Consider the following 26216-nt stretch of genomic DNA (forward strand, 5'->3'; position numbering starts at 1 on the left):
GTATTTTGATAAAGCAGCAAGTCCTCTTTCTTATGCAGTAGGTCTAATGTATATTTCTATAAATTCTATAGATTAGACTACACTTTGAGTCACAGTGTGGTGATGGAGAAATCATCATTTCCCTCTGTCAATCACTCTTGCCCCTAGAATAGAGCAAGAGGCTTCAGGTGTAACCCCACCTGAAGGCACTTTGTTGATAAAACTTTATATAAGAGTCAATGAAATTAGATTCTCATAAAAAGATAAAGGACTCTAGCAGAAGTTTTCTTCCTCTAACAATGTTTTTATTTATCCTTTAAATTTTTCCTAAATGCATGCACTGTGTTTTGATCATATCCACCCCTCACTTGCCTTTCCCTCCCCCCCCACGGATGCCCTCCAATGTGTACCCCTCCCAATTCCATGCCGCCCTTCTCATTTTCTTTTTAAACAGCACACTGAGTCCAATCCATGCTGCCTGGTGTGGCACGAGGCTGCACATGGAGCATGAGTAACCACTAGTGGCCACACCCCCAAAGAAAAGCAGCCCCTTCCTGCTGCAGCCCGCAGCCCTCATCCACAGCAGCTCCTCGCCTCCCTGACCCTTAGCATTTGCCTTTTCCCCAGATAGAGAGATGCTCCATGAAGAAATCCATCAATGTGCGCCTTCCAATCTCTGGAAACTAAATGCTCCATCTCCAGGAGCTAGAGGGACAGCTTGTGACTGGTTTGCATATTTGAAGGCCCATCTAAAAGCAAGCAAGTAACGATACTTCCAAACACTTGGTTATATAATTCTTGATGAAGTTCTCATTGTTAGGTTCCAACAGATAAAAGTGGTCACCTGGCAGCTTGTGGCTGTCAACCTTCCCGCTGGTTATGTCTTCCCAACCTAAGGAATATACAGCATTGTATTTAGTAACCGATGGCATCATCCAATGACAGCAGAAAACTTACTTCCAGGTACTATTTCACTAAAAGCTGACACTGAGTGATAGACTTACATCCAGGGTCTCAGGTTCTGTGTATCCCGTGTTTTTAATCTCTTTAAGACTTATCAATATTCAGTGTTGTTACCAGTATCTTAAATTTTACAAGAGACCAACATCTCTTTGTTTACACACAGGAAAACTTGAGCTGATTTTCTATCCGTTTCAGTGACTGTTAGCTGACATATGCCGAGAATACCCCACCACATCTTTCAAGAAAATACCCCAAGTTATAAAAGCAATTTCACCTTTTGTGTCCTTTACTATATCTTCAGACCCGACAAAGCATGTTATGTCCTGAGAAAGAAGAGCTTCCGAGGGCATGTCAAAGCTGTAAATGTGAAAAGGCTATTGTAATTTCATCTTTAACATCCCAGTCTTCTCCTCTTCCTGACTTCACTGAAAGGAAGCAGGGTATACAGCCTTGCTTCTTCCCCTTCTTCCGCTGGTCCCAACAAGGACGACATTCACAGGGACTGCCTCTCTCCATTAGAACAGACGTGAGGTTCATGGGGCTCAGACTGTTCTCTAATCATGAACTAAGTGTTAGAGTTGAATGTAATTTTTAAAACTGGGAAAAAGAAGAATTCTATTGACGACCTTTCTAGTAGACTTGACACAGCCGGAGAGAGAATCAGTGAACTTGAAAATGGTCACAAGAAGTTGATCCAAAGCAGGAAATCTTACAAAAAAAAAGGCAGACTGCCTAGGTGATGTGGGATACATCTTTAAACAATCAAATAGCCAACAGGCTAATATGTGTGGAATCGGGGGGGGGGGGGCAGAGGGGAGCTGAACCAAGACTGGGGTCCCGGAAGAAGACAGGGCTGGGTGGGGTCACAGGCTTTGGATCTTCCAGCGGAAAGTGGGCTAATGGTCTGCACCTTGGTGATGGAGATGGGGAGGGCCGGGAGATGCCTGTGGGCCTCGTGTGATATATTTTAAATCTGAGAGCTAAGGAGTGAGGAGGGCGGGGCTTATTTGGAAACAGGAAAGAAGGAAGGGAGATGAGAGAAGATTCAAGAGCAGATTGGAAAGTGCCTTTGAAGTCTGGAGGAAGGTAACTGGTGAGGAGCCAGCCCAGTCTGAGTCCCTGAGGAGAGTGTGAATGTTGAGGGCACTTCCCACATTGAGTGGGCCATCCCTGAGTGACTTTACGTTTGTGCTACTCAGGCTACTTGGAGTGAAAAAATTCAGTGGGTGTCATGCTTGTTGTATATTCTTTTCAAAGTGACCTTGTTGGGGCTGTGTGATGGCTCCACAGTTTCTGCTCTTGCAGAGGACCCAGGGTTTGGTTCCCAGTGCCCACAGGATAGCTGGGAACTTGTCTGTCACTTCACTTTCAGGGGAACCAATGCCCTCTTCTGGTTTCCTCAGGCACTACATGAATATGACACACACCTGCAGGCAGAACACTCATACACATACAATGAATCTTTAAAGTGACTTTGGGTAAGAATTGGCTAAACCTAGCGTAATTTCATTTAATCATTACAACCTCATAAGGTGTTACCAACTTTTCACTGCGTAGAGGAAACCCAAACTCGTAAATGCATGTGCTCAAAATCTCACAGTTGCTAAAAACCTGGACAGACAGTTTTGATCTTAAAGGATGGGCTCTGAGGAAGACATGTTTGTCCACTGAGTACATTTTATTATGATGGCAAGTTTTTTTCATACATCATTTCATTAAATTTACATGATGATATAAATTGTTTCTCAATTAAAAATTATTTGTGCCTGGGTATATAATACATGGGCAAAATCCCAGCAGTCAGGCTCCTGAGGCAGGAGGATAGCAAGTTCAAGACCCATCTGGCCTACAGAACAAATTCATGGCTAGCCTGGGCTACACAGTGGGATCATATATCAGAAAGCCAGGAGCTGGAGCAGAGCCGCAGTAGGAGAATGCCTGCTTAGGCTGCACAAAGCTGCGGGCTGTGCACCTCCCACACTACCCAGAACTCTTAAGCTGACCTGTGTGACCGTCCCAGTGTGGTGTTTTGGTTACTATGAAGACTATAGGGATGAAGTGACGCTATCCACCGTCTCACACACTTGGCCTTGTGACAGAGGGAGCATTTAGAACCTGCTGTGCTCGTATCAGCTGTACTCACCATGATGCCCAGTGGATCTTATTTAACCTGTGTTCTTGTCAACTGGAGCTTTGTGCTCTGCCCAGTGCTCCCCATTCCTCTCCTACTCTCCGGGAGATGGCATCTTCCATTCTGTCCCTATGTCTATCTGTTGACTTCTATAGACCCATATACGCGAGGCTGTGCCACGTCATCAGATATATAATTTGTAAATGCTTTCTCCAGATCTGTAGGTCTCTTTGTTGATCGTTTTCTTTGCCGTGTTTTCAGGTCATATAAAAAATTTATTCCATAAAAATAGTAATAAAATTTCTCTGTATATTTCCTTCCAGAAGTTTCCTAAATTCAGATCTATGGTTTCTATGGTTGCCTTTAATACATTCTGAATTACATATATATAGTTCATGATTTTTGTACATATTATAAACATACACATATATTATTGTATGATGTGTGTGTAAAGTAAAAATCCAATTTTCTACTTTTACATTGGATATCCGGTATCCCAAAATTGTTTATTAATTAAAGAGACTGTACTGGGCCAAAGATGGCTCAGTGGGCCAAGATGCTTGCTACCAAATTTCATTACCTGAGTTCAATTTCTGGGACCCACATGGTGAAAGGAAAGAACCAACTTTCAAAAGTTGTTATCTGACTTCCACATGTATCCTTTAGCATGCACATACACTTGCCTCCCACACTGAGAGTAAATAAATAAATAAATAAACAAATAAACAATAGTTTAAATGTATTAGAACGTCCTTCCCCCATAGTATATTCTCAGCATTTTCTATTTAGCATAAATATGTGAATTCATTGTTGCCCCTTCTAATTCTCTTACAATAGGTGGTATGTCTCTTACTATGCCAGCACTATGCTGTTTCATTCCCTAAAGCTTAGTTTTTATTTAATAAAGTTTGAAAAGGATTTTAGGTGATAAGGGAAAGCAGAGGCCGCAGAGGTGTCTCACGTGTCCCTGCTCTTGGCAGCCCCTTGCTGTCCCAATGGACGCTTCCTTCCACATTACTGCTTGCATGACAAAGCCAGATGGATAGTGAAGACAGCTGAACACAAACTGATCTTTCTGTGACGAGAACATTTTAAAACACTGCCCTTAGCAAACCTCAAGACGACAACATAGAGTTCCCGACTGCAGCCGCCATTGCCACGGACTGGTCCACAGATCTGATTGTGTTCTCTAGTTGCCTTCCGTCCTATGGCTCAATCGTGTGATTTTAAATCAGAGGTAGTGAGACCTGGTGTCGCATTGTTTTCTGTTTGTTTATTTGTTTTTGTTCTGGATTCTTTGAAAACTGATCTTTTGTGCTTCCATATGAATTTTAAGAATTATTTCCCTATTCATTTGAAGACTATCACTAGAATGTTAATAGGCATTAAACTGATTTTTTAGATTGTAACTGAATACCAGCTCATTAAAATGTGTTCTCCCTCTCTCTCTCTTGCTTTCTTTCTTTCTCATTCATTCATTCAGTGGATATTTCTTAAATCTTGACTCTGGGCTAATTCAGAAGCACAAAACAGCTTATCCTGGTGAGACATTCAATCAGATACAGAGAGAGGGAGAAGGACTTTGAGTGTCTGGCATGGGTGTGGGCACCATGAACTTTGTGAGGAAAGGTGATGAATGGAGACAGAGAAAACGATGGGGCTGTGTCGGTTTTCAAGATGACTGTCCCACTTGTAACTGTCAACTTCCACTCATGCCTCCTCTCCTCCCCTCCCCAGCAACCAGACTGCCCCAGTGCTAGCTCTGGGCTTTGTAAAAGAAATAAATATGCTTTTAAATGTCTTAGCCCAGGGGAGTCAGGGCTAGCCAGGTATGGGAATGCAGGAGACTAAATGCTGAACTCAAAGTGATTTCCCTTGGGAACTTAAGATTCGGAAGCCTCCCCCGTAACAGACTCAGGAGTCTGGGGAAGGATTTGATGTGTTAACATTCAGTCTGATCAGAAAAACCAAGCATGGAGACAGATACCCTCCCAGAGAAGGGGATGGAGGGGTATGGAGTTCTGAAATTCCTTCACTGATTGGTGAACCCAGCCTGCCTCTGCTCCCGGCTCTCGCCCTGCACACTTAGTAAGTCGCCCATCCACTCTTGCTGATGCCTACAATGTGATGGCAATAATTTATACAAGGCATGTTTATTGTGCGACAACACATGCAATCATAAATAACCATGAAAATTTTTAAAGAAATAATCTGCCAGTCACCTTTTAAAGATATAATTCCTGTGCCCAAATCCATTCCAAGCCAGAAAAATATCCCAAGAGGCCTCAGAGCACACGAATGCACTGCAGCCTTTAGAGTAGTGTATTCTCATATGCACAGCCTCTGTGAACTGCCGATCTATATTATTCTTTCTTTTCTTTCAGGGTGAGGTTTCAAGACAGAGTTTCACTGTGTAGCCCTGTTTGTTCTGGAACTCAGTCTGTGGATCTGGCAGGCCTCGAACTCAGAGATCCACCTGTCCCCTGACTGCTGAATGCTAGGATTAAAGGAATGAACCACCACTACCTGGCTTGTATTTTTCTATAAATATCAACTCATGCATGCACACACACACAAAGAGAGAGAGAGAGAGTTACTTACACAAAGTTTTTCAAAATGGTAATATCTGCCTTCATAATGGGAAGGCACTGATTCAGAAAGTCCTGGTCATCAATGAGATGCTTGGGGGTGCCTCCGAAACTCAGAAGGTAGTGCCTGGCTTGTTCTTCTGACAGTGTGTTCAGTTCAGGAATTTGAGGCCGGGATTTTGACTTGAAACATCAACAAACACAAGACTGATCTTTCATGAAATGCACAGGCCCACAAACCCAAGCCTGCCTCCTTAAATTCAGGAGGGAGAAGACAGTGTCCTAAGACCTTTAGCATCAAAAGGCCACCAAAATGCACTCCCAATTTAGAATGCTGGGCCTGTGCCAGTTTCTGCAGAGGAAGCAAAGAAGGTCAGTGCTGCAAGAAGGAACCCGGAATCACAAGACTGGCTTGAAAAGTCACAGCCGATCCCAATTTTGGCATCATGTTAAGATTCTTTCCCAGCAATGATTGGGTTCTCTCCTGATGTTGGTAAGTTCCCAACTGAGGAGATATGCTGAGGACAGAAAGTGGGGAGGGACACCACTAGCTCCAGGGGGACAGAAAGCAGGAAGGGACAGCACTAGCTCCAGGGTGACAAAAAGCAGGGAAGGACAGCACTAGCTCCAGGGGAAAGAAAAAAAGAGACAGTATTCAGGAAGAAATGGAAGTTCATTTCCGAGGTTGGAAAGAAATACATTGAAAGATCACAGGGGTTTTCAGTAGCACAAGGTAGATCCTGTCATCACCCCCCGGCTGGACCAAAGGAGAAAAATCACCCAATTGTTAGTACTCCATGTCCTGCTCCTTCATTTCCCCCACCCAAAGAAAACCAGAACACGTACGTGGGGGGCATATGCACTGGACACAAAGAAATGCAGCGGCTCCAGTTTGTATTTCTCCTTTAGGGTCAGTGCGGTCATCAAAGCAATGTAGGATCCCAAACTAAAGCAGGGAAGAAACAAACATGACAGATAGCGTTGGACAAAACTCATGGTGACCAGGTGTCACAAACAGCAGTGACTAAGGGACAGGCAAACGTTAGCTGGCTGATGACTGTTCTGTAAAATCTACTACCACTGTGTCAACATAGTAAGCATTTCCAGGCTGAGAGACGGTTCAGTCAGTAAAGCTCTGACCTCGTGGATGTGGGGTCCAATTTCTGACCCCCAGAACCAATGTCAAAAGCTCAGTTCAGCGGCTCAGGCTTGAAATCTCAACAGTGCAGGAATGAGAGACAAAGAGAAGGGGATCCCTGAAAGAGGGTGGGCCTGCTAGCTTGACATATGTGGCAAGGTTTAAGGCCATTCGGAGACCCCATCTTAAATAAAATGTCGGTGACTAAGGACCAACATTCAAAGTCATTTTCTGGCTTTCCCATGTATTCCATGCACATACACCCATACATGCCACATAGAGTTGCGCGCACACACACACACACACACACACACACACACACACGGACAGAGAGAGAGAGAGAGAGAGAGAGAGAGAGAGAGAGAGAGAGAGAGAGAGAGAGAGAGAGAGAGAGAGAGAGAGAGAGAGAGAGAGACAGAGAGAAACAGAGAGAAACAGAGAGGGGGCACCTCGCTGTGTACAATAGAAGTTAAATACCTGTGTCCAAAAAATGCAAACATTTTATTCTGGACAACGGGAAGCAGAGCAGGCACAATTTCATCAACTATCTGGTAGATGTCACTTGCGAACAGTTCTTGGGATCGAGTTTCTCTTCCAGCCAGCCTTACAGAATGCACTGGAAGACACAAGTAACTTAAACACAGACAAAGAAGACTCCGAGACGCTGTAACAGTTTGACACAGATGGATGAGATGCCCTGGCCTTGTAAAAGGCCTTATATTTACATGATGTCACCATTTCAAAGAAGCAGATAATGGTCAAGCCCGGCATGGTGGCTCTGAGTTCAAGCTTGGTTGTCACTTGATTGCATCTGGAGGCCACTACAAGACATGCTTCTATGGATGTGTGACAGTCTTATCTGGTGGTTTCCCGCCTGCATTCCTGTTTGAGTTCCTGCCCTAACTTTTCTCAACAATAGACTGTGTTCCAGATGTGTAATCCAAATAAACCCTTTTAACCCCAAGCTGCTTTTGGTCATGGTTTTTATCACAGACACAGAAAGCAAACTAAAGAGCATCCATTTCTATAAATGAGAGCATTTACAATAATGTCATTAAAATCCATTCATATATGAATCACAGTATTTTCTTCTTTCAGTAAATGAAGAATTTGATCTGAGCTAAGTACAGCTGGAGCCACAAGGAAAAAATTAAGAATTTGTATGTGTGTGTGTGTGTGTGCGCACGCGCTGTATTTCAAGACATGTTTTTGTAGTCCTGGCTATCCTAGAACTATCACTATAGATCAGACTGGCTTCAAACTCACAGAGATTCATTTGCCTCTGCCTCCCAAGTGCTGGGATTAAAGGCGTGCGCCACCACTAACAAGAAGGACTTAAAATTGTTGAGGGCACAGAGAAAAGCTGGGAATATATTTCCAAGAAGATACCTTATAAAGGGAAAACTGCTGAAGAAAGAAAGGGATGGAGCTAAAATTCTATAGAAACATGAAGATATCAAAGCATAAGAAGAATATAGAACAAGCAAGCTATACAAACAAGGTACCAATGTTCATGGTGTCAACACAAGAGGGCACTCGTGAACTAAGAAACTGAGTTAGCAAGGCATCACCTCATACCCAGCACTACTGCTTAGGAGAAAAATTCAACACAAAGGCAAACCTAACACCAAATACAGAATGGGAAGATCAGACTTCTCTGTCCAGTGAAAATATTTATTAAGGAACTCATGGAGGAGAAAAAACAATGCTCCCAAGTGAATTAACTCCAATAAGGAATGTACAAATGATCTTTGTAATTTGGAAATTTAAAATCCTGACTAGAAAGAGACAATTGCACAAATTGTCAGGGAAAAAAGTTGAATAAAAAGACAAAAGTTATTTTTTCAAATTCGAAAAATAAATCCTTTCCTTGTGATCAGAAAGGGCAAAGTATCTGTGGATACAGAGAACCAGAATAAAAGTACTAGGAAAAGGAAAGAAAGCAAAGAAGATTGCCCGGGGGCTGGAGAGATGGCACTGCAGTTAAGAGCCTGGCTGCTCTTCCAGAGAACCTGGGCTTGAGTCCCAGCACCCACACAGTGGCTCAAAACCGTCTCTAACTCCAGTCCTGGGAAATCCAACATCAGGCCTCCGTGGGTACCTCACTGACATGGGACAGACACCCATACAAATAAAATAAAAAGAAATCATGACAAAAGGAGATTGCCAAAAAAGGGGGGAGCAGTTATGGGAGTCAGAAAAATTTATAAGAAATCATGTAAAACTTCCCTAACATAAGACAGGAACCCACAGTAAAAGAATGTAGGGTCCTCAAGATGGCTCAGAGCATAAAAGCCACTTCTGCCTGATGAGTTGAGTCTGGCCCCAGAACCCACATGATACGAGAGAACTGACTCCTGAAAGTTGCCCTTTGACCTCCACACAAACTCAGCAGTGGCTGTACTCCCCCCCAAAAAAATGTTAAAAATTTTAAAAACAAAGGGAATCCTCTTCAATGATTGCCTCCTATCTGAAATCACGTTTCTAGTGATTGAGAGAACTGACTCAGGACAACTGAGGTAAAATGTTAGCTCGAGGGGCTGGGAATACAGTTCACTTAAGTAAACTGCTGGATGTGCTTGGCTTCAGAAAGAGTTGACAAAGATAAACCAAAATATAAATGGAGGCTGTGGTAGCTAATTTTGGTCATCACCTTGACATCACTCTTGACATGAGGGGCCCTCAACTGAGGAATTACTTTTATCATACTGCCCTGTGAGTGTGTCTATGAGACATATTCTTGATGCTAATTAAGGTAGAATGACTCAGCCTACTCTGAACAGTCTCATTCTTAATCAGCTGAGCCTGGCCTGTTTAAGAATGGTAGTTAAACATGGGTCTGGGAACAAGCCAGTAAGCAGCTTTGCTCCATGAGTTTCTGCCTAAAGTACCTGCCTTGACTTCTTTTGATGATAGACTATAGAGTCCTGTAAGCTAAAATAAACCCTTTTCTCCCCAAGTTTTGGTTATTGTGTTTATCACAGCAACAGGAAGCAAAATAGAACAGCAGGTTTATATAAAGATATAAATAGAAACAAGAAGAAGTCATGGCTTGTATTTTAATATCTGACAAGGTACCATTTGGAGACAGAAACATCAAACAATATTGAAATGGACTCTTGGTGTTTCTAAAGCTTACATATTGCATAACAATTGCCTCTAAAGTCAACAAGACTTTCATGGTTAAAGATGTCAACAATTCACAAGTCTCATAAAGTTCATTAACCTTACAGGACCCAAAAGGCTCTTCCCAAAGGTTATGTAAATAATATTGCTGGAGAGAAGAGACTTTTAAATCAGAAGGCAGCTTTCATTATTTATGTTGGGATGAGTGTTTTGGTAAAGTGTTATTCATGTCCTGTAAAGTAACATCTCACTCATACTCCTGTAAGTAACCTCCCAAAACTTGCTTGCTCACTAAGGTAGGCTTGGGTGGATTTTTTTATTTGGTCTGACAGTAGTGCCTATTTGGAACAAATGGACATTTGTTTACATCCTTCCAGGAAAAGTTACAAGCCACTAAGATTCTTAATGAGTAAACAGCCCCAGTTACAAATGTCTGCTTACCAGATTCACTTTTGTAATGTAGAAATACAAGATGTCAGAGAGAGAGAGAGAGAGAGAGAGAGAGAGAGAGAGAGAATAGAGATTTCACATGTCAAATGGAGAAACAGATAAGCTTGAAAATGTAAATTTTATAGCTATATAGTAAAATTTGTACTTGATATAGAGAATGTATATATTATATTAGCAGTCACAGACTATCTGTGGACACTCATCATACTTAAGGGGGAGAATCAAAGAAATTTCCACAAAGTAGAAACAGAATCATGAGAAAGAAGCCCAAGCCAAAGTCTCCTTCTGCAGCTTATAAAATTAAGGCTGAGAGTCAATACGTAATTTCCCAAGACTTTCTAGCTTATTAGAACCACTTTTACGATTTGGGCTGAGCTACAATTTCCAATGCAAATAGTTCATGTGTCATTCATCCTATCACCTACTAACTTCTGAAACTGAAGCCAAGAGGAGGTCGGAGTACACAGGTGCATCACTTTAGAAGAAAGTTAGGCACATTGGAGAGGACACATTGGGGATCTTGAAGTAAATCTTGTGTTTTCTCAGAAGTATCTGAAGCAACAAGCATGGTGGCACCTGCTGCTCTTTCAGAGGACCCAGGTTTGTTTCCAGTAACCCCAGTGTGGCTCGGGACATTTTGGGATCTGGTACTCTTCTAACCCCCATGAGAACTGGATATGCATGGTGTGCACATGAACATGCAGGCAAACACAGATATCTAAAAATACAATATTCTTTTAACAATTACATTTGAAATAAAAAAAAAACTCCATGCTGCCTTCCGAGCTGACTGGAATAGTTTACAGCCCACCAGTTGTGTAAAAATGTTCCAGGCAGTCCACTCACAATGGACTCTAAGTCTACCCCTCATGGGGATGCTCACACATCACCATTACAACAGAAAAATTATAGACCAACAAATTAATGGATAATAAAATGTGGTCTATAAATATAGTGGGAACATTTTCCATAAAGGATGAAGTCATATTGTTTGTGGGGAAATGGATACAACTGGGAATAACCATATTAAATGGATTCAGCTAGTCTCAGAAAGACAAATACTGTATGTTTTCTCCCATTTGTGCTGCTTTGTTTTATGTAGATACATAATCTATATATGTATCTATGCATGAAAGCAGCAGTAAAATTACTGAGACAAAGGTGTTCATGGGGGTAGAAGATGAAAAAGGGAATATACATGGCATACAAAATAGACTTGCATGAAAACTATAGATTATTTAAAAAGAAAAATTCTGTGGGATAATGCACTTGTACACTGCTAAGATTTGTCACTCATATTAGTTTAATAAAGTGCTGTTTGGTCAGTAGCCAGGCAGGAAGTATAGATGGGGAGACCAGAGTAGGAGAATTCTGGGAAGAGGAAAGGCAGAGACGCAGCTGCAACATGGATGCAGAGAGAGCAAGATGAGAATGCCTCACTGAGAAAAGGTACCAAGCCACGTGGCTAAACATAGACAAGAATTATGAGTTAATTTACATTATAAGAGCTAGTTAATACTAAGCCTGAGCTAATAGACCAAACAGTTTATAATTAATATAAGTCTTTGTGTATCTCTTTGTGACTGAATGACTGTGGGATATGGCAGGACAGAAACTTCCTTCTTAAAAAAAAAAGAAGAACTACTTTGTAGTATATCAACACTTATTAAAAAACAGAGGAAGCAAAGGGATGAATTATGAAGCTATATACACAGATCAGTTTGCAGGCATCAGGAAATAGCTGAAGAAATGAAGGCTTGCCCAGGAAGGAGAGAATGCTGTAATGAAGGAACTGAGCTTTTCCAGTTCCCTCCTGTATTAGAGCTGCGTCAGTGACTGTACAATGCAGAATTCTCAATCGTGTGTGTGTGTGTGTGTGTGTGAGAGAGAGAGAGAGAGAGAGAGAGAGAGAGAGAGAGAGAGAGAGAGAGAGAGAGAGAGAGAGAGAGAAACCATCTCTGTTGTCATTCTCAGTGGTGTGATCTACCTCCTCTGAGACTGGCTCTTGCCTAGACTTGATATAGAAACAGGGTCCTCCTGTTTCCTTTGACTCAGTCCTGGGATTACCAGTGTGTACCACCATGCTTGGTATTTTTATGTATGTTTTGGGGACAAAACTCGGGTCCTTGTGCTTGTAAGACAAGTGCTCTAACTCAGCAATTTGTCCAGCTCCTGAGACCTACTTCTAGGAAAACAAAAAATTACAAGTATTGACACTCTCACAGAGCAAGAGTACAGAATTGCAACACAGCATCATAAATAGTTCTAATTTAAAAAGTCAAGATTGTGACAAGAATGTACAACTCACTCTCCTTTCTTTTAAATTATTTGACTACACTAAATATGTCAAGGTTGATGGAGGACTCTCATTGGTTAATAAAGAAACTGCCTTGGCTTTTTGATAGGGCAGGATTTAAATAGGTGGAGTAGACAGAACAGAATGCTGGAAAGAAGGGAAGTTAGGCAGATGCTTCAGGCAGTCGCCATAGGCAAACGCCATGCCTCTCCTCAGTGAGACAGACGCAATGGAGCCAGCCGCCAGGTCAGACATGCTGAATCTTTCCCGGTAAGACACCATTCGTGGTGTTACACAGATTATTAAATATGGGTTAAAGCAAGATGTGAGAATTAACTAATAAGAGGCTGAAGCTAATGGGCCAGGCAGTATTTAAAAGAATACAGTTTCCGTGCAATTATTTCGAGACATAAGCTAGCCAGGTGGCCGGGATCTGGGTGGCAGGAACACAGCCCATGTCTCATCACTACACAAGGTATTACAAGGATAGAGATAATAGCCCGGCATGGTGAAGGCAGGTGGATGTCGTTGACTTTGAAGCCAGCTTGATCTGCAAAGTGAGTTATAGGCCAGCCAAAGCTACATAGTGTAACCTTGTCTCAAAGACAACGACAAAAGAAGAATAAAGGTAAGGTAGTCATGGACTCACACATGTAATTCTCAGCACCCAGAGGGATGGGAAGGAGGGTCATGAATTAGTAGCTATCCAGAGTAATATAACAAGACCATTTATCTTTCTATCTATCTATCTATCTATCTATCTATCTATCTATCTATCTATCATCTATCTATGTCTCTCTGTCTATCATCCATTAATATATCTGTCTATCTCCTTATCATCCATCCATCCATCTATCTATCATCTATATCTATCCATCTATCCATCCATTCATCTATCTATCTATCTATCTATCTATCTATCTATCTATCTATCATCTCTTTTAGAAAGAAGTTTACAGAGAGGGAAGATAGCAGATTTTAGACACTCAAAAAAATACCCAAATCTCCACGAGCCTGAAAGAGCATTGAAAGTGCGTAGCTTCAAGGAGGAACAGGTAACACGGAACAGCACAGGAGCACAATAGTAAACAATACAGACAAACTAGATGAACCCAAAAAACTTCAGATGTGTGTAATCAGCAGAGGGCTCTAACATTGGACAACACAGAAGGGAAGGAAGAGACACCTCCCCACTGTGGTATTAGCAAGTAAGAAGAGGAAGGCTGCTTGGGTACACAGCCAGGACCGCTCACTATACAGAGTAGTTTCTGAGTGGAAGGGCGTCTGTGACCTATACTACAGGAGCAGCAAAGGTTTTCTGTTCTTTATGGCATGCTCATGGGCACCACAATGAAGGGCTTAATAGGCATCTTCCCAGCAAATCCTTCAGCAAGAGGCCCTGGGTATTTATTTATATCTCCCAAGTTCCAAAAGCCACTCTTCTCCACTAGCTAAGTGAGTGTCCACCTCGAGAATTGGGAGACTGATTGTGACTCACACACTGGTTTATAGACACTATCTCCTCTGGGAAGCGTGGGCCAAGCTGAGAGAAGAGTGAAATGTGCTTGGAGGTGAGAAATCTGACCCTACCTTGGGAGGAGAATCAAGTCTAGTTATGCATAAATGGAGCAAGGGTTGGAACTGGGAATAGCATGGCCAGGATGTAGACACCTGTACCCTGCTTTATCAGAAGAAACTGGTTCATCTTGATTGCCTCTACACCTCAGAGCCTGGGAGTCTACTGGTAGGAACACCCTACCTGGGCATTTCCCACTGCCATGCCCTTATGCAGAGTGCTGATGTTATCAGGCAAAACCCAAGTAACTGGTCCTCCATATTGGCTAATGACAACAGCGTGAGGCAGCCTGTGTACTCCTCTGGCAGCTCTTCTGGGATAAATATGGAGAACTCTGACAGGAAGTCGGCCTAGCTGCCATGATACTGCACACATCAGCAGGATGGAGTATAACCTGCAACAGTCCTTTGGGGCCAACTTGTGGGTCTTCTATTCCAAGTACACTTCAAAGAGATGTTGGTGGGGTGGGGAGGGGGGTTGCACATAGCATCTGTGTCTTCTTCCCTTTCAGAAGAACAATATTGATTTTTCATGCTCTGTATTGACTTTCTTGTGTTTTTCATTCACTGTCATTTCTTTAAATTCAGAAATTTCTTTTTTTAAATTTTTAAAACTTTATTTATTTATATCTTACATATGAGTGCTCTAAAGATATACCTGCACACCAGAAGACAGTGTCAGATCCTACTATAAATGGTTGTGAACCATCATGTCATTGCTGGGAATTGAACTCAAGACCTCTGGAAGAACAGCCAGTGCTCTTTATGCCTGAGACCATCTCTCCAGTCCTCTTGTTGTTATTTCTTATACCTTCAGTTCGTAAGTCTTCCCACTTTGATTCTTTGAGTTTCTTTTCCCTGTCTGCATTTCTCTTTTAATGTAATTATTAATGTCTTTACCTTTACTAATTTTTAAAATCCCAGTTCATCTGAGAATTATCCTCAGCCCCTTTTCCCTAGTTGCTTATTGAGGAGGTATCTGCTGCCTTCAGTTATTTTCTATTACATTTAGACATCTGGTTTGCTTCTCGATTGTCGTTATTAAGATCTACATTCTCCCCTCTGAATGGCAGTGAGGACTGAGAGCTAAAACTGAAAGTAACACACATATCCAAAGACACTCAAGTGAAATGTAGACATGGAATAAGGATGAAAGGCAATAAAATCTGACTCTTAAAAAGCTCATAACCCCTCAGCAATCAAGTCAAACATATTAAAATACTTAGAATGTGTGCTAGTTTGAAGAGGTATGTATAGCCCACATAGACTCAGGTACTTGAATGTTTGGTCCATAAAGAGTGTTACTATTGGGAGGTGTGACCTTGTTGGAAGAAGTGTGTCACTGTGGAAGCAGGCTTTGGGGTCTTATATATGCTTAAGCTATGCCCAGCACATAGTTTATTTCCTGCTGCCTGAGAATCAAGATGTAGAACTCTCAGCTCCTTCCCTAGCACCATGTCTGCCTATGTGCCACATGCTTCTCACCCTGAAAATAGACTAAACCTCTGAACTGTAAGCCAGCCCCAGTTAAATGTTTTCATTTATAAAAGTTGCCACAGTCATGCTGTTTCTTCACAGCCAAAGAAATCCGGACTGAGACAGCATGCCAGACAACTACTTGAAAGTCTACTACAGAAAAAATGATCTCAAGAAAGATGTACACGAACAAATGGAACAAGGAAAACAGTTCAAAGGAACACTGAACTGGAAGAGAAATTCCGGATGTTGTACAAAAAAAAATGGCAACAGCATTGGAACTCTGTATGTTTGTGAAGATTTGGAAATGAAAAAGAAAAACAAAAATAAACAAATATATAAATAAAACAAACAGAAAACTCTCAGTAGAAAGCATCATTGATGAACAAAATCAAGTAGTTGAAAGAACATTAGGGATTGGAGAGTGAGGGATTATCCCATTCAGAAAATTTAAAAAGTAAACTATCACGATCAGTATACTGGTCTGTCTTATCCCTTTAAAAGACAAGCCTCACCCACTCTGTCCACCTCGGAAACAGGGTATCTTCCTTCTGCTTCCAGTCTGAGCTCTCTTCCCTTTCTGTTTCTCTCCTTTTTCCCCATTACTCCCCTTCCCCTTCCTCTCTCTCTCTCTCTCTCTCTCTCTCTCTCTCTCTCTCTCTCTCTCTCTCTCTCTCTCTCTCTCTCTCTCCCCTCTTCACTCTTCTTCCCTTCTTTCCTTTCCCCTTCCCTTCCATAATCCACTAAATAAATATCCTCACTCTGCATTGTGTGCCTTATCCATCTGGGTCTCTCACCAGTCACACGGCTCCCTGCCTGGACCAGCTGCCTTCGTGGCCCACTGTAGTCTCATGGCCTGCTGCTCACTGCCACCACTAGGGGACTAGCAGTGTTTCTGCCACTGTGGCCCTCACAGAACAGCACCATTTTACTTAAACCATAGCAATCAGTACTTTTCAGAACATCAGCACACAAACAGGAGACATCTCCTGAGAAACTACAGAAACATTTTAAGACTTAGGCTCAGGCAATGTAACTTTCTTTTTTTAACTATACCCTTTTTTCTTTCCACTTTATTTTATTTTGAGACATGGCCTCTCTTTTGTGTAGCTCTGTCTGTCCTAGAATGTACACAGATCCTACTGTGTCTGCCTCCCAAGTGCTGGGATTAAAGAATTGCACCACCACAGCCAGCTTCTAAATATAACTTTCTTAAGGCAACTCTAATAACTCAGAGTCTAACAGGAAGTTTGACAAGAGGGATGATGTTAAAATGAAGTGCTTCTGCACTTCAAACGACACAAAGCCTCCAACTCTATTCATTCACCTATAAATGATAACATTCATGTGAGACATCTTAACAGGTAAGGGCACTTGCTGACAAGTCCAATGACCTAACTTTGACTCCACGGGCTTTCATGGTGGAAAGAAGGAACTGAAGTCTGCAAGTTGTCCTCTGACTTCTGATCTCCACCCACACACACGCGCGCCCACACAGAATAGATTTACTCTTGTTTCCTTTGAGGTGCAGAAGCATTTCATTTTAGTGTGTTAAGTAAAACAAGTATCCTGCTTCCTCTAATATATGGGATGTAGGAGGAGAAGCCACCAACAGAAGCCAGTGGGAACTAGAAGAGATATGGAAAGGAACAGGGCATGGAGGACTAAGAGAGAATGAGAAGGGGTGGGATGTGACCAAAGAGCCATGTCCTATGCCAAGAAACACTGCACTTTCTTTTGTGCAATTAAATATAGACTAATTTAAAAAAGGAAAGCTACATTATTAGAGTTTTAGAGAGAAATCCCAGGAGGGAATAATGTAACTGGAAGTCACTGAGAAGACGTGTTTCATGATGCTGTGAGATTCAGTCCCCTGACGAGAATCCTAAGAATCCGATGAGTGAGTGAAGACAGAGGCACATGGAGAGGGAACCAAGACCCTGAAGAGTTTCAGTGGCCCGTGGTGCAGTATCCCATGACATCAAAATAACAGGGAGAAGACAGGCAAAAACTCTAGCTTTGAATAATGACTGAGACTATTTCCAGTTTAATAAGGGTTAGAAGTCCACAAATCCAGAAAACTCCATGCACTCAAGGTCCTTTTCCCAGCTGTTACTGGGCTTCTTAGATTACTTAGAACAGAATGAAACTCAACATACCTTCCAGTAATCCATTAAACGATTGGCCCCACTTGGCAAAATAAACGGAGCCACTTCCGGCCCAGGGAAAACAAATCAGCTTAAAAACTGCATTAGGCTTTTGGTACAAACAGTTCAAGATGTTTTCATTCCTAGAACAAAAATTCAAATACATTTAGCGTCACATAATTATATCAGATAAGACTTCAAGATTGAATTAGGTGTGCTTTAACAATAATTCTCATTTACCTACATAGTGCATGGGTTCATACATGAAGTAATTGCCTTTCTTTTTTCAAGAAGCAAGGTCCCATAGGTTTAAATTGTCTATGTTTTATGATTTGAATTCAAAAGTACATAGATAGAATGATGAAATGTCTATTTGTTTTGTATGTTCAATTATAGGGATGTAACTATCAATTCAGACATGCCTTCATTCACAGTTAAGGAAATGGTTTTATTCAAACAGTTCATAGACTTTAGTCTCAGGGCATCACCACCAAGAGACACTTCTTAAATCATCTACAAATTATCCACAACATGAAATTTTACTACTTTTTAAATGTTTGATAGACAATGCTTTTGAACCTGTGCATAATGTCATTAGAAATTTTATAGCAAGATTAAGCATTACAAGAACTGATCATAGAAGTTCTGTTTTAAACAGCCATCCTATATGGATATATGATGTATTTTTATTCTCCACAATTTAAACCTCTCTTGACAAACTTCCAAACTGATCCTTTAATTTCTTACAAAGATATGTAAGCCTCCCAGGTGAGAAACCATATGCCTTATTTTAAGTCTGTTTTGTCTTTTTTAAAAGTTATCAGTATTACAATTTGGATTGTAAGTGTTCCTCAAAATTCATGTTTTAAAGGCTTGGTCCCCAAATGATGATGTTATTGGGAGCTGGAGGAACATTCAAGTAGTGGGAACTGGTGAAAGGAAGGGAGGGGACTATAGGTATTCCATTGAAAGGGATCTTGGAGTTCTGGCCTGCTTTCTTTCTCAGCCTTTTTCCTCTCCCCTTTCCTTCCTCATAAATGATCTTAAGCTTCTTCACTCTGCCATGCATTCCCTGGCATGTCCACTTTTTTGCAGGACCAACAGAGCAGAGTTCAAGAACTATGTACTGAAAAAAAAATGTGATTTTCTCCAGGCAGTGGTGGTGCACACCTTTTAATCCCAGCACTCGGGAGGCAGAGGCAAGAGGATCTCTGTGAGTTCAAGGCCAGCCTGGTCTACAAGAGCTAGTTCCAGAGCAGGCAACAAGGTGATACAGAGAAACCCTATCTCGAAAAAAAAATTGTGATTTTCATACGAATAAATGTTTTTTCCTGAGTATATGTGTGCCACGTGCATGCAATCCCCACAGCAGCCAGAAGAGGTCATCAGAACTACTAGACCTGGAGTTAAAGGTTATCAGAATCCTCTGGGTGCTGAGAACTAAACCTGGCTTCTCTGCAAGAGTAACAAGTGCCCTTAACTGCTGAGCCATCCCTCCAATTAAATCTTTTCTCTTTCACATTTATGTTTTAACATTTGGTCTTGATAAACAGGTTTTAAAAAATGACGAACTGGGATCTTTCTAGATACTCTGTTCTCACAGGGGACTTTTTACTTTATAATAAAATAACTGAGACCATGAGGAAAGTGAGACACTTAATACATGGTCATGGGTGAAAGTTTCTTTGAGATAAAGAAAAAAAATGGAGCAGGAGGAGAAGCCCACAAAGTGCTGCGAGCTAGCTCACTACCAGTGACCTCAGCATCGCTTGGGACAATCAGTCCTGCTATACCTCAGAGCTGGAAATTCCTTTTTAGTTATCAGTTTCCTGTCGGCTTTATGATACCCAAGTGTGGGAACCCAGGCCCAAGCAAGCAATCTCTGTGGGAGCAGGTCCGAACAACCTCCGGGATTGCTGAATGACACCCTGGAATGCTGAGCAACCTCTTGAACCCTGAATGGCCTCCAGGGTGACTGGAACCATAGCCCTGACTGCACCACGAGGAGCAACCATCTAAGCCTTGGACACACTGGCACCTGGAAGAGTGATCACCAGAGTCACAGCCCCAACCACACCAATCAGAGGAAAAGATGGGTAGACAAGATAAGAACACACTAAACACCACAAAGAGTAGCTCGACACCAACAGAAACTAGTGGCTCTACAACGGCAAGACTTGAACACCCCAATATAGGTGAAGTAGAATAAAATGACATAAATAATAACTTTAGGAGAATGTTTGAGGTCCCTAAAGAGGAAATGAAACTTTTTTCAAAGAAATGAAGGAAAAGACAAACAAAAAATTGGAAGAAAACCAAGAAAAAGCAAATAAACATATGAAAAAAATGATTCAAGGCTTAAAAACTGAAATACAGACAATAATGAAAACGCAAACAGACTGAATTCTGGAAGTGGAAAAATATGGGAAAATGATCAGGAGGCCACAAATGCAAGCATAAACACCAAAATAAAAGAGATGGAAGAGAGAATCTCAAGAAAATATTAAATCTAACAAAAGGTTAACATAAAATACCCAGGAAATATGGGCCATCATGGAAAGACCAAACCTAAAAATAAAAGGGATAGAAGAAGAAGAATTTCAACTCAAAGGTACAGAAAATATATTCAACAAAATAATAGAAGAAAACTTTCCCAACCTAAAGAAATATATGCATATGAAGATACAAGAAGCTTACAGAATATCAAATAGACTGGACCAAAAAAATAGTCCCTTTGCCACATAATAATCAAAACACTGAACATACAGAATAAAGAAAGAATATTAAGAGCTGCAAAGTATAAAGATCAAGTAACACATGAATGAAGACCTATCATGATTATTATACCTGGCTTCTCAATGGAAACAATTAAAGCCAGAAGATCCTGGTCAAGAGTTATGCAGACATTAAGAGACCAGAGATGCCTGGCCAGACTACTAGACTCAGCAAAACTTTCAATCACCATAAACAGACAAAACAAGATATTCCATGGCAGAAGCAGATTTAATCAATACCTAACCACAAACCCAGCCCTACACAAAATACTAGAAAGGAAAACTCCAACCCAAGAAAGTTGGCTACATCCACAAAAACACAGTCTCACAGCAGCAAACCCCAAAGAAAGGGAAAACACACACAATAACATCACCAACAATGAAAACTAAAATAACGGGAACTAGCAATCACTGGTCATTAATATCCCTTAATATAAATGGACTCAACTCACCTATAAAAAGACACAGGCTAACAGATTGAATACGAAAACAGAATCCATCCTTCTGCTCTACACAAGAAACACACCTCAACCTCAAAGACAGACATCGCCTCAGAGTAAATGGTTGGAAAAAAATTTCCAATCAAATGGATCTAAGAAATAAGCTGGTGTAGCTATCCTAATACCTAACAAAATAGGCTTCAAACTAAAATCAATCAAAAGAGACAAAGAAGGACATTTCATATTAGTCACAGGAAAAATCCATCAAGAGAAAATCTCAATACTGAATGTCTGTGCCCTAAATGCAAAGGCACCCTCATATGTAAAAGAAACACTTCTAAAACTTAAATCACACATTGAACCCTACACACTAACAGTGGAAGACTTCAACACCCCACTCTCACCAGAAAGTGAGACTCTGACAGAAAGATACTTAACAAATAAGGAAACTAACAGATGTTATGACTCAAACAGACTTGGGTAGGTAGATTTAACATAGTAAAAATGGCAATCTTACCAAAAGCAATCTACAGGTTCAATGCAATGCCCATCAAAATTCCAGAAAAATTCTTCACAGACCTCAAAAGAAAAACAGTCAACTTCATACAGAAAAGCACAAAACCAAGTATAGCCAAAACAATCATGTACAATAAAGGAATGTCTGGAGGCATCACAATCCTTGGCTCCAAACTTTACTACAGAGTACTGAAAACAGGCTGGTATTGGCATAAAAACAGACAGGAGGACCAATGGAACTGAATCAAAGACCCGGATATCAGTTCACACTCCTACGAAAACCTGACCTTTGACAAAGAAGCAAAAAATATACAATGGGGAAAAAGCATATTCAACAAATGGTGCCGGTATAACTGAATATAAACATGTAGAAGAATGAAAATAGGCCCTTATCTATCACCATGCACAAAACTCAAGTCCAAATGGATCAAAGACCTCAACATAAAACCAATCACACTGAACCTCATAGAAAAGAAGGTGGGAAGTACACTTAAATGCATTTAGGAGACCACTTCCTAAATTTAACCCCAGTAGCACAGATACTGAGAAAAACAAAAATAAATGGGACCTCCTGAAACTGAGAAGCTTCTGTAAAGCAAAGGACACGGTCAACAAGACAAATCAGAAGCCTACAGAATGGGAGAAGATCTTCACCAACCCACATCAGACAGAGGGTTGATCTCCAAAATATACAAAGGACCCAAGAAATTGGTTATCAAAAGAACAAATAATCCAATAAAAAATGGGTTACAGACCTGAACAGAGAACTCTCAACAGAGGAATCTAAAATGATTGAAAGACACGTAAGGAAGTGTTCAACATCCTTAGTCATCAGAGAAATGCAAATCAAAAAACTCTGAGATCTCATCTTATACCTGTAAAAGAATGGCCAAGATCAAAAATGCTGATGACAGCTTATGCTGGAGAGGATGTGGGGTAAACCTCTCTAAATCTAATAAAGTAATCTAACAAAGCTGGCATTCTGAATCACCAAAGATGGGGTTAGGACATGCAGGAATTCCCAGATGTAGCCTACCTGGTTATCTTGGTGTGGACTTTTGTTTCCATGCTGTGAGTTGATAAGAAACTGTTGCTCTCAGCAATCTGTGGTGTCCTTGTTGAATTCAACTTTCCCTTAGACATAAAAATCTCCTGTAAATTTTATGTGCACAGAGTGACAAGATTTCTTTTAAACCTGCTGACTATGATGATCATTCCAAAATCTGCTTTAAAAGGGGATGGAGAAGAGGAGGAAAGCAAGAGGAAGAAGTAGGGAAAGGAAGAAGTAGAGGAGGGAATGTATGAAGAGGAAGAGGAAGGAAGGGAAAACAGGTTAGAGGCAACACAGTATACGGCAGCCTGGCATTAGTGGCCTTTGTTTATAGACCGTTGTCACTGCACACGTTAACAGGACTTTTAAATAACATGCATGAAGACAGGAGCACATCCTTTGTAATGCCCAGCAGCTAAACATGCCCAGGTCAGAAGACAGAACCTACTGGGAAGTGAGAGCAAAGATATTTGTCTTGAAAATGGGTATCTTAGTTTTCTGGGAGTTTATAAAGTTTTGCCCTTTTACGTATTAAGAAAGACTTAGAGATTCTTTTAAAAAGAAATGGGGGGACTTATTACTAGATTTACTAGATCTGGTACTTTGAAACTACTGTTGCTTAAAAAAAAGGATTGGCTCCTTGAACCACAAGATAACTAAAAGTAAAATTAAATTAAGCAAAAAGAAGACAACAGCCAGGTGGTGGTGGTGCACACTTTTAATCCCAGCACTTGGGAGGCAGAGGCAGGCGGATCTCTGTGAGTTTGAGCCTGGCTATAGAATGAGTTCCAATACAGCCGAAGCTACATAGGAAAATCCAGTCTCTAGAAACAAAAACAAAAGTCAAAAAACAAAAACAAACAAACAAACAAAAATCACAACAACAGAATACCTGGCATCTCTGCCTCCTCTTTCTGTCTACCTCTTTTACCTTGGGTCCTTGTCTTACCTGTCCAAAGCATTTAATTGTATTAACCATTCAGAGTGTTCATTTACAGTCTGCAGCTAACAAAGCCACTTTATTTCCCTTCTAGCTTAAAGGCATCATAAGTCATTGCTTGAAAGCAGCAGTAACTGTGGGGGTCAAAGCCAGCAAAGGCCCACAGAACAGAAAACTGGCCAAGCAAGGAGGGCTCCATGCCAGTGAGCATCACTGTGAAGCAGATGCCATCATCCGAAGGGAGCCAGCTCACACTTCGCAGCCGATTGCAGTGATTGCAACTCTGTGGAGCTGTCTGGAAGAGCCAGAATGGAGACCATGATCAAGCAGACCCCTCAGTCCAAAACTCCTCATTATCACGTCTCTCCCCTGCCCCTCCATTCTCCCTTTGTGGACATGGGGGTCACTGGACCCTTTCAGTCCACGTGAATGGGATCCCCGTCCTCTGCCTTTCCTTGTCACTTTAATTGGCACAGTCAGATTGGTAGTACAGTCAGATTGGTAGTACAGTCAGATTGGTAGTACAGTCAGATTGGTAGTACAGTCTTTGGTAGTACAGCCTTTGGTAGTACAGTCTAACTGTGTCTGGGCTGCTGAAACTCAGGGTTTTACCTTTAAGACTCCAGTAAAGCTCTTAACTCCAGTTAAGGCTCTGGTAATGCCAGAATATCAAACTTCTAATCTTGTAAGTTTCCAGCATTCAGTTAAAGAGTATAAAAATTACTGTAGTTTATAAATGTATAAATGGCACATAATTTATAAGGATTCTTAACCCACTTACCTCCTAGGAGTCCCCTGAATCCCTGGCAGTCATGTAAAGACTATGATTTCATTCACAGCCTCAGTGGTGGGATCTCAGGAGTGTTGGGGAGAGCTGAGGCTCAACCTTCAGCGATGCTCCCTTACAACAGAATGGCCCCGCACTGAGAGAAACAGGGCGCCTGCTCACAGAGGGTGAGGAGCTGGCCTTTTATCTCTAAGAACTCAGAGTCATCCTAACCACTCAGATGACTCACCTTGATAATTTACTAGGCGGTCCTTGACTCTGTGAGGAAGTTTTTGCTTCTTAAAAAACAATCCCAAATGCAGCTTGTCGTGGTGTCGCCAGCCTGCGATTCCAGCACACACGCTGGAGCATGGTGATGAGGAGTTGGAGATTAGCCAGAGCTAGAGAGAAAGTAAATCAAAATGAAAGAATAAAAACCAAACAGAAGAGCCTGTGATCAGTTATGCTGGAGGAGATCAAGCGTTACTCAAGGCCCAAATTTATTATTCAACAACTATTTCCTTGAAGTCAAGATCGTCGAGGTGATCTACATCTTTTCTCAGTAGTGTCAGGATCCACAGATAAAGCAGTAAAGAGTCTCTCTAAGGGAAACACAGGAAACTTTGGTTTGCCATTGAAGCAGAGGAACGAAGGCGAATGGATGATATTGAAGAAGCAGGAGCTCAGAGTTTACCAGGACTGAGACGTGACACCAGGCTGAAAGTGAAACATGCCCAGCAGATGCTGAGAAAGACAGACAACAGGGAAACCTGCTTTCACATGTGCAGCAGCAAAGCTGAAGGCAAAACAAAAACAAACAACAGGTAAAGGGAACAGGGGAACAGGGTCCTTGAGAGTGAGGACGCAGGATGCAGATGCTATCCTCGGGAGCAGCAGTGAAGCAGCTAACAATGCAGGTAGAAGAGCCCCAGAAATGAAACACAGTAGAATTTATTTCCAAGCAAAAGAAAGAGGCACACGGTGTGTGTGTGTGTGTGTGTGTGTGTGTGTGTGTGTGTGTGTGTGGTGAACCTTGCAAATGTTAAGTACCTCCTTTAGCGCTCAGCTACAAAAGCATCTCAGACAGCATGGAATTCTCAGACCCAGTAAAAATGTCTTTTAAAAACCTGAGCAACTGGTCAAATTCCCTTGCTCCTATGATTGGTCCACAGCCATGTGCATATTGGAACACTAACGAGACTTAGTGGGTTAGCATAGAAAAGACATGAAGTCGGGAGAAGGACATGTTGGGATATGGGGAGAGATGGAGAGCGAAAAATGGTGAGGGCCAGGTGTGGTCATATTTCAATGTATATCTATATGAAAATTTCAATAATAAAAATTTAAATAAGCACATGGAAGAATAAACCATTGTCTACACAAATTAATCCTAATTAAAATATTATTTACAACTTTCCTTGTAGTTTAGAAGAAATTGTAAAGTACTGAAAGTTAACTGCAAATGTAACAGGGCAGAACACTGGGGGATCAAAAAAGAAAATTACGTTTGTTTATTAAAAGGATAAACAAACAAACAAATAAATAAAATAAAATAAACCAGCCAATGTAAAAACACTTTCACAGTGGTGGAAATTAGACTGTCGCTAAGTAGAAGACTGGTCAGGAGGCAAAAACACTCGCTGGGAAGATGTGGGATGTGGGAGGATATGAGAGGGGGGAGAAGTGTGGCAAATGACAGAGCGAGCAGGGACAATGGCAGCCTAAAGTATAACTGTAATGTGTGCTGAGTCTAATCTGCATTTGAAGTGTCAGGCCAAACATGTAAGTCAGCAATATGTGACGAAAGAGCCCTCCCTACATTAGCTAATATTTAGACTTTGGTAAGTTCGTAAATTTCCA

At 41.3% G+C, this 26216-nt stretch overlaps 1 protein-coding gene across 1 annotated transcript; it reads right to left on the minus strand.

The window, feature by feature from the left end:
- Positions 1-511: 511 nt before the first annotated feature.
- On the minus strand, positions 512-24504 carry Olah (oleoyl-ACP hydrolase). Its single transcript, XM_038335274.1, has 8 exons — positions 24372-24504; positions 22636-22733; positions 17882-18012; positions 7277-7415; positions 6508-6607; positions 5675-5844; positions 1217-1299; positions 512-871 (listed from the first exon to the last, which is right to left on the minus strand). Exons 2-8 carry the CDS (start codon positions 22665-22667, stop codon positions 729-731), a joined length of 798 nt encoding a protein of 265 aa, XP_038191202.1. The 5' UTR covers positions 22668-22733; positions 24372-24504; the 3' UTR covers positions 512-728.
- Positions 24505-26216: the final 1712 nt, after the last annotated feature.

Source organism: Arvicola amphibius, chromosome 6 (genome assembly GCF_903992535.2).
Source record: "Arvicola amphibius chromosome 6, mArvAmp1.2, whole genome shotgun sequence".
Classification (NCBI taxonomy): domain Eukaryota; kingdom Metazoa; phylum Chordata; class Mammalia; order Rodentia; family Cricetidae; genus Arvicola; species Arvicola amphibius.

Bases quoted from the DNA above. Each gene is read 5' to 3' on its own strand.
- Olah (XM_038335274.1), bottom strand. From the start codon at position 22,667: ATGGAAACAAAAGTCCACACCAAGATAACCAG. The intron at 18,013-22,635 runs GTAGGCTACATC...TTTTTGTTCTAG, and splicing joins GTCCACACCAAGATAACCAG to GAATGAAAACATCTTGAACT. The intron at 5,845-6,507 runs GTACGTGTTCTG...TGATGTTTCAAG, and splicing joins CCAGTGCATATGCCCCCCAC to TCAAAATCCCGGCCTCAAAT.